At 48.7% G+C, this 13,619-nt stretch overlaps 1 protein-coding gene across 1 annotated transcript; it reads right to left on the minus strand.

Annotated features, from left to right (window-relative positions):
- Positions 1-503: 503 nt before the first annotated feature.
- On the minus strand, positions 504-12,497 carry FGF6 (fibroblast growth factor 6). Its single transcript, XM_008704878.1, has 3 exons — positions 12,152-12,497; positions 11,109-11,212; positions 504-738 (listed from the first exon to the last, which is right to left on the minus strand). Exons 1-3 carry the CDS (start codon positions 12,495-12,497, stop codon positions 562-564), a joined length of 627 nt encoding a protein of 208 aa, XP_008703100.1. The 3' UTR covers positions 504-561.
- Positions 12,498-13,619: the final 1,122 nt, after the last annotated feature.

Here is a 13,619-nt window from a genome sequence, read left to right on the forward strand (position 1 = left end):
GCCCACTTTTTTTCTGTTTTGCAGTTAACCCTAATCCCTCCCACCCTGCCCTCTGTGCTTAGAGGACAGCCGCTCCCTACTGCCTGTGCAACCCATGCATGCACTCAAGTGGCCTCTGAATGGAAGGGTGATTGGAAAGAGGCAGAATGGGAGTACACATCAATCCTGCTGGTTTGACAAGTGTCATTCTTGCAGGCAGATTCCGGGAGAAAGGAACCTGACGCTCTGCAATGCCTTCGCTCAGACCACCTACACAAAGATGTATAGTTATACACCAACACACATACTGCCACCCTGGCCTTTCCCTGTGCACATAGTCATATGCCACATGTACCTTCTTTCCTCAGTTGAGGTCAGAGCATGTATCCATTGCCATTCTAGGATATTGGTTGCAACCCCTCTCTTAGGTTGGTTACATACCATAGGGTCCGGTGTGCCTTCTCCTCAATCACAGGAGAAGGCTGACTCAGGAGTCATGGGGGGGTAAGGGGATTGTTCATTTGTGCAAAATTCCAATACAAAAGATGTTGCTTTCAGTCTGCAAGCCTCCTTTCAGGGTCCTTATATCCTGGGAAGGAAGTGAGTGACAGTCATGATTGGGGACACCTTGCTGCCTCGCTTTACCCGTCCGTATTTGCTCAGTGCGATGTAGGTCCCTCGGTACAGGTCTGACTCATAGGCATTGTAATTGTTGGGCAGGAGGGTTTCTCTGAACTTGCATTCCTCTTGGAAGCTGGGCTGCCAAAGAAATGGACAAACAACAGAGGCTCAATTATAAATGAGGTGTAGCAGGCCCCCTACTGGGTGCACCTCCCCTCCCCTCTGTAAGACAACCAGTAGGGAATCTGAGCCATCCTAGGTGAACCGAGTCATGGAAGGTCAGAAAGGAAGAGACTTCTGAGCTCTTTTGGACCCTTCCCACGTTGCCTCCTTTAGGATGAGGAAATCAAGGTCTGTGTCACATGGTGTGGGTCTCCTGACTTTCAGTTTAGGGTGCTCTCCACTAAGCACCTGGCTGATAATTTATTCCATTCAGAAAAGGATACAATAGGCTGTTTTCTCAAGTCCACTGCGAGAGGTGGTCTAGAGGAGCAGGACTGGGAGCCTGGGCTCCACTTAGTGGCTTCTCTGCTTCATAGTTGTGTGACTTTGGGCAGGCTCCTCCGTCTCAGCCTTTGTTCCCTTCCTGCAAGCTGTATGTTGTGGGTGCAAGTGGGGAGCTGTTAGCAGAGGGTTGGAGGCAGATGACTCCCCAAGTCCTTTCCAACGTTGTCTGTTGATTATGTTAACTCTTTCTTCTTTCTACTGGTGTCCTTCCACTCTGTCTTTCCCAGTTTATGCCCTAGGTTTGCTACCCCTTAAAGAGGTTCATTCTTGTTTCTGACTTTAAGCCCAGAAGATGCCTGGTGCCTCCTAGACATTCGTAGCTCTCCAGGGAAGTTTGGGAACAGAGATGGCGAGGAGCAGCCATTTTTATGGGGAAGAGAACCTGGTTCCCTCTATGGCAGGTGGTGCCATGGAGTCTGGAGCCAGTGATAAATCAGCCCCTTCAGTGCTAATTTGGTAGAGAAGTGCGTGTGGACCATCTGTTCAGAAAATGAATGCTGAACTTCCTGTCACACATCAAGTTCATTCCCGCTATATCACCCACGTCCTCCTTTATTCCTAGAAAAGAGGGCCTTTCCTCCCCAGGCCTTCGGGGCCACCACTGAGGGCGGCTGGGGAGGTTTCTGTGCTTTGGATAGGAAGTGGCTCTGTGAGGTCTAGAGGAAGAGAGAGCAAGGTGAGAGCCAGGAGATCTGGGATCCAGTCTCAAAAGAAAGATAGAATGAAACAAAAAGAGAGAGATGGGATGTAATTTCTGACTCCTTCCTGCTGACTGAGGCCATCGGCTATAAAAAGCCCACTCAATGGCTGGCGGGCTGTGCCAGAGGTGTCGTCTGACCTTCTCTGAAGGAATCATACTATGAGCACCCCGGGCTGGCCGGAGGCGGGGGATGGACCAGAGCCTCTTCCTGTTATGAACATGAGCTTGTTCACTAGGCTCCCAGACTCCCAACGTTCTTTGGGTGCACCTCTCAGACAGCATGCACAAGAGTGTGTGATCCCCAGGGACAGCTTCTTCTTTCCCAATAGACTCCAAGTTGCCCGAGACAAGGATTGTGTCTTGTCAGGTACGTGATGCTGAATGGATGATGATTTAACAGGGGTAACAGGGAGAGAGATGGATCCTCCCCTCCCCCCTATTCCCCCTACTCCATGACCGGCTCCTTCAATGCAGCATGAGAGTGAGCAAGGGGGCAGTGCAAGTGTAAGGAGGGAACAGCCCACTCTCCCCCTGCCCTTTGTCCCTTCCTCCTTTCCCCACGCTGCCCCCCCACCACCCCCATTTATTGTTTATAAAGCACTTTCGCAAGTGTTAATTTACCTGAGACGAATGTGAAATCTTTAGTCAGCCACACCAGCTGGCTTCCTAGTACCACACTAGGGAGCTTGCCTTTTCACAAGTTACTCTTGTTATCAATGTTAAGTCTTTGTGGAAGGACTCTCCCAAAGGTAGGGTGCATAAACTAATCAAAGTGGGTACAGAGCATATGTATGCACTAGCTTTGAGATTACACCAATGATGATTCACCTCTTACTTAGCTATGCGAACTTGGGCAAGTGATTTAACCTTCCCTCATTTGATTTAACCTCCATTCTCTCATCTGTGAAGTGGGGGGCAGTAAGAATAATTATGTCATAGTATTGGAGTGAGCATGAATTGAAATAACATACAGAAAGTCGTTGGTATAACGCCTGTCACACAGTAAAGTAAAAAATACTATTTTTACTATAATTCTTCTCTATAATGAACTACTTTACATTAAAAGCCCTGAAAGACTTTGTCTTACTCTGGATTGCCATTCCTGCAAAACCTGCTATGGGTTATTGGACATTTTCACTTTTAAGCTCTGCAGTTATTGACCGAGTGACTTGGAGACCATGAGCTTGTATGAGAAGGGCACAGAACTAGGATACACAGAGGCTGACGCTCTGGCACTACTCTCTGGGGCCTCTCCTGACCGTGGTTTCTTTACCTGCGCATGGGGTGTAGAGTCAGCCATGGAAACTAAGATTGTTGATGAGCTAAGCTCTGGAGCAACAACACTAGGAGAAAATACACTCAGGACTGACTGTAAATTTAATTGGGAAATAAAACTACGCTGATTAAAAGTCTGGTGCAGGGGTGCCTGGGTGGCTCAGTTGGTTAAGTGTTGGACTGTTCGACTCAGGTCATGATCTCAGGGTCCTGGGATCGAGCCCTATGTGGGGCTCTGCGCTGAGCATGGAGCCCGCTTGGGATTCTCTCTCTCTCTTTCTCCCTCTGCCACCTTCCCCCCCACCCTGGCCTGTGTGCACATGTACACCATGTGTTCTCTCTCTCTCTCTAAAAAAAAAAAACAAAAAAAAAAAGAAAGAAAGAAGGTCTGGTGCAGATCGATGAACAAAATACAGAGTTCAGAAGTAGATCCAAATATATGTCAATATAAAATAAAAATGGGTGTTATACGCAAACAATGAATCATGGAACACTACATCAAAAACTAAGGATATACTGTATGGTGACTAACATAATAAAAAATTTTTTAAAAAATAAAATAAAATAAAAATGGATCTGAAATTGATATAAAATAAAAGTAAGATTTCAAATCACTAGAGAAAATACGGTGTTGGAACAACTGGATAATATCCAATAATAATGGTAAATAATAATAGTAATAAAGTTTGATTTCTTATTTCATTCCTTACATTACAATAAATTCTGCAAGTAGCAAAGATTTAAATGTGAAAAAGCGAGGCTTGAAAGTCCAGAAACAAAAATTGTTTAAATAATCTTGAGTTGGGAAGATCTTTTTGAGCGGGACACAAAAAACTAGATGCCATAAAAAAAGCAAAACCAATAAATTTGACTTCTGCCTGGGAAAAAATTGCCTTAAAACAAAAATGTAAATAGCAAGCTCAGTTAAAAAATAGTTGCAATGTTGGGGCACCTGGGTGGCTCAGTCAGTTGAGGTCCAGCTCTAGCTCAGGTCTTGATCTCAGGGTCATGAGTTCAACCCCATGCTGGGCTCCACGCTGGGTGTGGAACCTACTTAAAAAATAAAATAATAATAATAATAAAAAAATAAAATAATAAATAGTTGCAATGTCTATGTGTCAGAGAGTACATTTTGTTACTATATTCAGAACCCTTAACTGCAAAATGGACAGTGTTTATGAACACACCATTCACAGAAAAGGAAATACAATTAACATTTGAACATGAGAAATACACCTAATAAGAGAAATCTAGGTCATAATGGTGAGATAACATTTTTAATTGTTTGATTAAAAGAAGTCAGGTGTTTGTTTGTTTTGTTTTTTTTTTGAGAGAGAGAGAGAGAGACCGTGTGAGCAGGGAGGGGAGGGACAGAGGGAGAGGGAGAGAGAGTATCAAGCAGACTCCACGCTCAGCTTGAAGCCTAACTTGGCGCTCCATCTCACTACCCCGAGACCATGACCCAAGCTGAAATCAAGAGCCCCAGTGCTTAACCAACTGAGCTGCCCAGGCACCCCTTGATAATATTCTTTCATTGGTGAGGGCATGAAGACTAGGAATTCTCATTTAACGTCTGTGGGTGTGTATATTGTTATAACCTCTATACAGAGCAATTTGACAATATCTACTAGAATAAAAAGGACCAGTTATCCCACTTCTAGGAATTTATCTTACTGGCACACTCCCACACATGTACAAGAGTTACTCACTGCAACATTACCTATAATAGTAAAAGACCAAAACCAGCCACGTGTCTATTAGGAAGGATGCAGTTAATTGAGTTCCTGGCAGATTCACACAATTGAATACTATAAGCCATGAAAAAATACAGAACTTCCATGCACACAGACTTGAAATGGTCTCAAAGACATATTGTTAACCCCCCCTACTTCTTATATTCCATAAATGAGTGAAACCATATGATAATTATCTTTCTCTGCTTGACTTATTTCACTTAGCATTATCTCCTCCAGTCCTGTCCATGTTGCAGCAAATGTTGAGAAATCATTCTTTTTGATGGCTGAGTAATATTCCATTGTATATATGGACCACATCTTCTTAATCCAATCATCTGTTGAAGGGCATCTCGGCTCCTACCACGATTTAGCTATTGTGGACAATGCTGCTATGAACATTGGGGAGCATATGGCCCTTCTCTCCACTACGTCTGTATCTTTGGGGTAAATACCCAGTAGTGCAATTGCTGGATCATATGGTAGCTCAATTTTTAACTTTTTAAGGGACCTCCACAACAGAAGGGGCATGAACCATGAGAGCCTATGGACTCTGGGAAACAAACTGAGGGCTTCAGAGGGGAGGGGGGTGGAGGAATGGGATAGGCTGGTGATGGGTATTAAGGAGGGCACGTATTGCATGGTGCACTGGGTGTTACACGCAACTAATGAATCATGGAACTTTACATCAAAAACTAGGGATGTACTGTATGGTGACTAACATAATATAATAAAAAATATTATTAAAAAAAGACATATTGTTAAGTGAAGAGGCTCTTATTTGTGTGACTTTATAAGATAACAGTGAGGGCACACTCACAGGGACACAGGTTCTTCCTGGAGGGACGCACAAGGATGGTACAGTGTCTTTCTCTGGGGTGGTGGATACTAGTTGTTTCAAGATGATGGTGAGAAGGGGACTAAATTTCCATGGCATATTCCTTTGCACCTTTTTCCACCCCCCTCCCCTCATACCATGTTCATGTATTACCTAGTCATGTAAGTAGATTATTTAAAGCAGGGAAGGAATTCAGGATACAACATGGGCTAGGAAATGGAGTAAGGAAACATTTGTATCAGAAACTGGTGGTCCCCCCTTGTCCTGTCCAGCCCCTGCCACCCACTGCTTTCCTCTCTGTTCTAATTTATACATCCCTGAAGAGTAACCTGCCCGTCAGTTTCCAGGAGGATTCATTTCTGATCTGGAAGGTGCTTACAGGAGATGTTTCGAGTGTGGTTTGCAAACTCAAGAGAGGAAATCAAACTGTGGGGCCAGCATGAGGGAGGGGGGCGGAGAGGGAAGGGAAGGGAGATGAACTGAGTGATTCAGGCAATCAGGCAAGAAACTCTGAGGGCATTGCCCATATCCTCCATTCTAGAATGTATCCAGTTTAAGAATCCAGCCTTTCCTAGCAACCTGGGCTCCTGAAACGTTGTTTAAATGTGCACGACTGTGGTTGTACGCACTGTGCTTTGCTCTCCGTCGTCATCCTATTTTGTATATTCAAATTCCCTCTCCTTTAAAAAAATGTTTTCCTACTTTCTTTTCTTTCCATTTGGTTCTTTTTCTCTAGCCTTGCTCAGATGCCCAGGCTTCCTCCAGAACTGTGTACAGATTTAAAGTGAAACAAGCCAAGTGAATGAAGTTTGCTTTCAGAGCCCTCTATCTCTCTTGCCTGTCCCTTTCTGTACCCCTCTGCCCCGTCCTTGGGGTTCAGGTGGCAGGAGGCCAAAACCATTTCCCTGAACTCTTTGAAGCAGCCGATGCTTCAGGCCAATGGGATTTTCCCACTGTCCAGACTGATGCCCAACGTGGTGTCCAGACCCAGCCCCTTAATCCATGTCTCCCACATCCCGAGCCCGGTTCTCATGGCCTGGGAGGGCTGGCTGCTCGGCTCTGGTGAGAAAAGTACTTGTGCCAAGTGAACGCCGTGTTAATAAAAGCAGCTACCATATATTATTACTTGAACAAATGAAAATAATTCCACCAGATCACATTTCCTGGGCCTGTTGGGACTCAGGCCCCAGCGTGACAACGTCTTAAATTCCATGTAGGTCTAATCAGACTTATGTGGAACCAAACTCCAAAGCGATCAGCTCTTACCATGGAGAAGGGCATTTTGCAGAGGGCTGTTTCAGCATGTCACCTCTGGCGGAAATGCCCGTTTTAGTGGGGCAGGTGGATGAGACATCCATCCTCTTGTCTTCAGGCAGAGCTAAGTCACCCAGACTGCTGGGGGTGGATGCTTGTCTTTAAAATTCTTCCTCCCAGGGCTGCCCTTGGCCACCTGCCCCTATTTACTCCCGGTTGTGAGTATGCACGGGAAGGGTGGGTATTTAAGGAGGTGGGGAGTCACGAAAAGAAAAAAAAAAGGCTCTTTTTCTTAAGACCCTTCCTTCTGCAGCCCTGGACTGCTTCTTCTTCTGTCCTTAGCTGAAATGGAGAAATAACGTCTCTCAGCTCTGAGGAGGTCTGTCTATGGCAACTCCCTTTCCTAACACACAACTGCGTTGTCGATTTAGAAGTGTTTGCAAAGGTTTTCAGCAGGCATATCATTCTTCTCATTCCTGTGGAGCTCTTTGTAGCAGGCACGGCTCTCAGGTCCCACCCCCAGTCCTTCCCCTTGGAGCTGACAAGTCCCCTCAGGAATCTGTTCTCTGAGCTTTGCTGCTGAGCTAGGGCATGGCTTGGTCCTCCCTTCTCCCAAAGTAATGCCGGAAGGAACAATCAAAGGCCTTGATGGATGAAACAAATACTGTGTTTTGCATGCTGTCATACTACTATTGATGAAAAGGATGTAGACACAGTTGTAATTAGTAAAACTAAAATCGCTGCAAAGCATAACCAAATTCCTACTAGCTTGTTGTCAGCATACATTTTTCTTGGCCAAAGGATTCTCATAGAACATCGTCAGTTGGAGATCCTTGATTTTTTTTTTCAATTTTACTGTTAAAAGGATGAAGGGGATTGGAATTCACTGATTTCTGCCTCTGGCTACACCCAGAGAGCAGAGGTCCAGGCCCAGAGAAGGTCAGTGACCTTGCCCCACATGAAAGAGTAGTGGAGGGTAGGTGCAGCAGGAGCTAGAACTCGGGTCCCAGTCCCACAGTCCATGCGCTTCCGCCGTGGGCTTTCTGGGCATTACCTGCAGAGCCCAGAGGCAGGTCTGCACACAGCTGTGACTGTGTGAACTTAAAGACCCTGTGTCCCATCTGTAAAAGGAGGATACAGATCACACGCACCTCCCGGGGGTGCTGGGGGATAATGCTTGGAAAGCACTCCGCAAGATGCCTGACAAACAGTAGGTGCTCAATATGGGGTAGCAGAGGCACCCTGCCATGAGGCTCTGCGCCCCTCTTTCCTAGAGGTGAGACATGTAGGAGGCTACTTCTCCTGGGTGGCTTTTCTGGGCTCTTATTCTCTGCCCATGAGCTGTCCCCTGTCCCCAACCCCAGCATGGGTCCCCTCCCCCCCATGAGAAATCTCATTTAGCTGCAGGCCATAGCAGCTGAGCCCAGGGAGATGAGGCAGCTCTAGGGGCTTAAGGGAAATAGTGTGAATGAAATCATCACCCAGCGGGAGTCTTCCTGGCTCCGGAGATCAGTTGGCAATTGTTTTTTTAGACTGTGATAACAGGCCCCCGAGGGGCAGCAGGAGGGGGTCAAGGGGCTAGAGGTGGTTCAGCAGCATCTGCTGGACAGCCACACAAAGCTTCAGTTGCCCAAGCTTGGGGCACACTTCAGCCAGACACCCTCGTCCAGCCCTGCTCTCTGTCCCCAGGCCCTGGGCTCCAGGGAGCACAAGCTCCCACCTCAGACAAGGCGCTCCTGGACGTAATGCTCCAGGGGAATGGGAGGGGGAGGGCGCAGTGTGCACAATGTCTTTCCTCAGGACAGCCCCCCCTTTCCCTGGATGTGTTCATTGAGTGACTCCTCCAGCTTATGGACCTACTTGACCCTCTTTGAAGTCATGGGCCCTGGGGGCGGGGCACGGGTGTCTCCTACAGCAGGAGTCAGCCCACACTTCAAGGGGGGCTCCTTCCCTTTCCCTACTCAATGCTTTACCCCTTTGCAGTGCTTTCTAAATGTTTTCTTTCTTTCTTTTCTTTTCTAATTTTTTTTTTCAATGCAGGGCTTAAACTCACAGCCCTGAGATCAAGACCTGAGCTGAGATCAAGATTTAGACACTAAACTGAGCCCCCCGCCACCCCCCCCGCAGTGCTTTCTCTGATTGTGATTAAAGCTCTGAGTTTGGAATCTCATTTAGGTTCTCTTACCAGGGCCACATATTTCAAGTGGCAAGTGGACAAATGTTCCTGTATTTATACTCTTTCCCTGCCTCAGAGTTGAACATCTTTCCGGGTAAGAAGAAAGAAATACTATGTAAGGGTTTCTGTCGTCTGGGCTTCCTTCCCAAAGATCTACCTGCCTAGTGGTCCCTTGCAGACAGTGCCACAGCCAACAACCCCCATTCCTGGCTCTCCAATCAGTGGGATCCCAGGAACTGCACTGTGCAGGCTGGCAAGAAGGGACTTTTTAGAATGACTCACTCCAAAGGAAGGGGCCCTGCTACACCCAAACCTATGTTGGTCCCAGGTGGCCTCCCCTGTTCTCCACCACCTTTGCACAGACTGGTGTCTGAGAAAAAGGATGTCTTGGAATTCCAAACCTCATGCTGGGTTTCAACTGCCCAACCCTCCAAAGGCCATGTAGCCTGGTAGTCCCCAAGCCTGCCTGTGCCTCAGAAACCCCAGAGAAGCTTCAAAAACAGCAAACAAACTGATCTGCAGGCCGCCATCCCAGCCCTGCTGAACTGAGCATCCCTGATGGGGTCCCTGAAGTCTGTACTTGGAACAAGTTACCGGGATGCCGCAGGTGCAGAAGGTCCTCCTACATGCTTCACTTCTAGGAAAGAGGGGTGCAGAGCTTCACAACAGGGTGCCTCGCCCACCTTAGATAATATAATAGCCACCCTGTATTGAGCACCTATTGTTTGTCGGGCACCCTGAGGAGTGCGTTCCAACCGTTATCCCCCAGCACCCCCGGGAGGTGCGTGCGATCTTCATCCTCCCTTTACAGATGGGACGCGGGGTTTCCAAGTTCTCTTGTCCAGTCAGGGCTGTGTGTGGACCTGCCTCCAGGCTCTGCAGGTAATGCGCGTAACACCTGCAGCAGAAGTGCGCTTGGTGTACAGACTGGGGCCCGAGTTCTGGTTCCTGGCACCACCTACCCTCCAGCTATTCCTCTTACTTCAGACACGCACTTTTAATCCGTGCCTTGTCTCCATGCAAACCAACCCAGGCTCAGTGTCGGCACTAAAGATTACGGGGAAGAGGCCACCTGAGCACCCTCTCTGGGTAGGTAGCAGACCTCCTCTGTAGGGATAGCCTCCCCAGAACCCGGCATCAATCCCAGATCTCTCTGCTCACTTCTTGATGTTCGGTCTGTCTCCAAGGAGAGGTAGAACAGCACTCCACGCCCTTCCCATAAATAACTCTGGTATTCCTTGAAAATTGCTCAGAGGTCTACCTTTTTAGCCTTCTTATTTCTGTCAAAAGAACGCCCAGTTTCTTCAACTTCATGGCGATGTTTTCCCAGCCCATATTTTGGAATAAGCTGAATCATAGGAGAGCCCCAATATGGAGAGGGTCAAAGAGAGCAGAGATTTTGGTAAATATGCTTAGAGGTTAGCTAGGTTCACCAAAGGGCTCGCATTCGCCCACCCAGGGGTGATCTGAGAGGGGGAGGGGGCTAGAGGTGGGGTGTCAGCCCAGAGGGTAGAATAGGAGGGTGCTTCTCCAGCCTATGGGATCAGGGGTCAGAGGACTTAAAACCTTAAAGTAAACTTTCAACACCCTGCTGAAGGTGTGCTGCACTCTAGGCAGGGGTACCTCTCAGGGTGAGGGCAGGGGCTCGGGGAACAGCACCCCAAGCTGAAAGGCAGGTTTGATGCTCTGGGCCTCTCCAGTTCAGGGGATCACACCCGACCATAAGCCTGGGTGACGGCTTTATGCCAGGGTGCAGGTCTCCTTCAGAACCAGTAGCCTCCTGAGCTATGATCCGATTTAATTGCAAAGGACGGAAGGGTCAGGAAAAAATGGTCCTGAGCAGAAGCGAATTAACTGTGAAGCGAGTGAAGCGTGAGCTTCAGGCCTGTTACTGTCCCGGGCCCTTCCTTCTTGTTCTAGACAGATATGCACTTCTCTACTCAAGCTTTTATAGTATTTTCTTCAACCGTGTAAGCGGCAACTCCACAACCTGGAGCCCTCCCACCCCCAGCCCAATGGACTCACCGTTGCATATAATCTCCCTTTACTGTTCATGGCAACGAAGAGGGCACTTTTCACTCCAAAGAGACTCACCACACCCCGCTCCACTGTGGAAATCTCCAGCAGGCCTGACAAAGAAAGGGGGTCACATTACCCAAGGTTTGTGCAGAGCAGAGTGGGACGTCGGTCTAGAGGTGATGCCACAAGGACATCTAAGCCCGTGCCCTGCTCCTAGAAAGCCAGACCCTTATCACCTCTATCCCTGATCTCACTTTGGACTCGGCAAGTCCTGCCACTATACTGTCAAAGATCCAGTTCCACAAGGGGTTTCTGACATCAGAGCCAAGGCTTACAGCATGTCTACAACAGATTAGCTTTCACTGACTTAATCACATGAGGTTCTTGCCTGGGGTAGAAAAATGAATGCTGACTAGTTTTTTAATAAAGTAGATACTACACATGTTTCAACAAATCTTAACCCATCTGAACTTGCAAACACTGCAGCCACACAGTGGCTGATGGCTTGCCTGGATCCTGCACCCCCTGTCCCTCCTTGGACGGGGAGTCTATCTATGCAGCAACCCATCAGCTTGTAGGACAAGGAGCCTGGGGACAGAGAGGGCAGGTTGGAATAAAAATGATGTGGTTCAGCAGGAAATTTTGCAAATTGCCTTTCCTTCTCAAAGAGGGAAGCTATGTAAAAATCAGCTTGGGTCTTATCTGGTCCCAGTACCTTCACTTACTCTCACCACCCTTGCCTTACGGCTTCCAAGCTGATGGTTCTGGTGGTATTATACGGCCACGGATATGCCTGTAATGCTGAAGTAATTAGTGCCACCGGGGCTCTGTGGGGTGATGGCAAAGGACACCAGAATGCTTGGACCTCAGCATATTAAGCCTGCAACTCAGTACAGTCCAAGGGAGTCTGGGGGAGGTGGCTATGCTTGGGAATAACACTCCTCTCTCCTTATAATAGGACCCCATGCACCTGAGCAAGTCCCCACTGTCTTTTAGCCCTGCTTGAGCCCAAGCCCCCAGCTTCCCAACTGGCTGCAGCTGGCACTCACTGTAGGGGTTCTCCTCGTGGGTCCCGCTGATCCGGCCGTCGGGGGGCACCTGGAGGTGAAAGCCGATGCCCACGTTGCAGTAGAGCCTCCTCTGCCGCTTGATCCCCACCAAATAGCCACTCTCCCAATTCACCCCAGCAATCTCTCCAGCTAGTCCGGCTCGAGACCTTGATAGCAGGGTGCCCCAGCCCCTGGAGTCCAGCAGCGTGCTGTTGGCCCGGGTGCCTGCAGGCGAGGGCACCACCATGCCCACTAGGACGCCTAGGAAGACGAGAGCCTGCAGCGTGCCCTGAAGACGTCCTGCTCCCGGGGACATAGTGATGAACAGCCTCTGTCCCAGGGCCATCCACCTTGCCTCTCAGGCACGTGGTCAGAATTAATGGCCCTAAAAATACCGCCCTTCTTGTTTTTCTCCCCTCAGCATGGCGGCAGGGGCTTATTTTTGGAAGGCAGATGAAGGCTGCTGACATGAAACCAAAGCCTGCTTTGGGCACTCGGGTTGGGAGCAGAGGGACCCAGGCTGAGCCGCCGCTGGTAGGGACCATGGCTTGGGGACGGTGTCTAGCTTGCCGGCTTGCTCCGTCCCGAGTTGATTATATTTGATTTGACCTATCTTTATAGTTCAGCAGCCTGGCCCTCCCCTCCACCCATCATCACCCTGACGTCAACTGGCCCAGCTCACTTATCCAGGGCTGTAACATTAACCTGCTCCTGGGCCTGGCTGCCTCCCCAGACCCCCATCACCCTCCCCACGCCCCAGGGATTCTGGGAGCCACTGTCATTCCAGCTATGAGGCAGGAATGAAGTGAGCAGAGAGCATCTCTGAGGGAGGGAGGATTTGGCTGGGGGCCCAGGGGAAGAGGGAGGCAAGAGGCCACCCAGAACCCAAACTGGGCAAAAGTTCTTGGCCTGGCAGTGCTGCTAGCTTCCTTATTTAGAGGGCAAAGGGTAAAGACAGTGATAGGGAAAGCTTGGTGGCAGGTGATGACCATGGCCTTTGAGCTACCCTAGAGACCGTTTCATGGAAAGAGCTCATGGTAGCTCATGGCAAGGTAAGCTTGGGGGACACTGAAAGACTGAGCCCTTTTAACAGGAGAGAACAGAGTTTGACGGTGGGGGGTGGGGAGGTGGTCCAAGGAGCTTTAGGATTGTCGAGGAAGAGAGGGCTAGGGTCAGACTTCTGCTTGCTTTTCTGGCCATGGCATTCACCCAGCCAATGCGGTGGAAGTTGGGCTGGCCCTTCACATAGCCCACTGGACATCTTCCTACTTGGGCTCACCCTTGGCATCTGACTGACAGTATTCCCATTTTATAGATAAAGAAGGTAAGGTATAGAAAACGTAAGTGACTGGCCTGAGTCACCATAGCTAACAAGTGGCCTGAATCCAAACCCTGCAGGTCTAACCACCCTCCCATCCCCGCATGATTGCCTATAGTAGAGGTTAGGTAACTGCTGCTCCACAGAGCC

The sequence above is a fragment of the Ursus maritimus genome, unplaced genomic scaffold (assembly GCF_017311325.1).
Source record: "Ursus maritimus isolate PB19 unplaced genomic scaffold, ASM1731132v1 scaffold_26, whole genome shotgun sequence".
Classification (NCBI taxonomy): domain Eukaryota; kingdom Metazoa; phylum Chordata; class Mammalia; order Carnivora; family Ursidae; genus Ursus; species Ursus maritimus.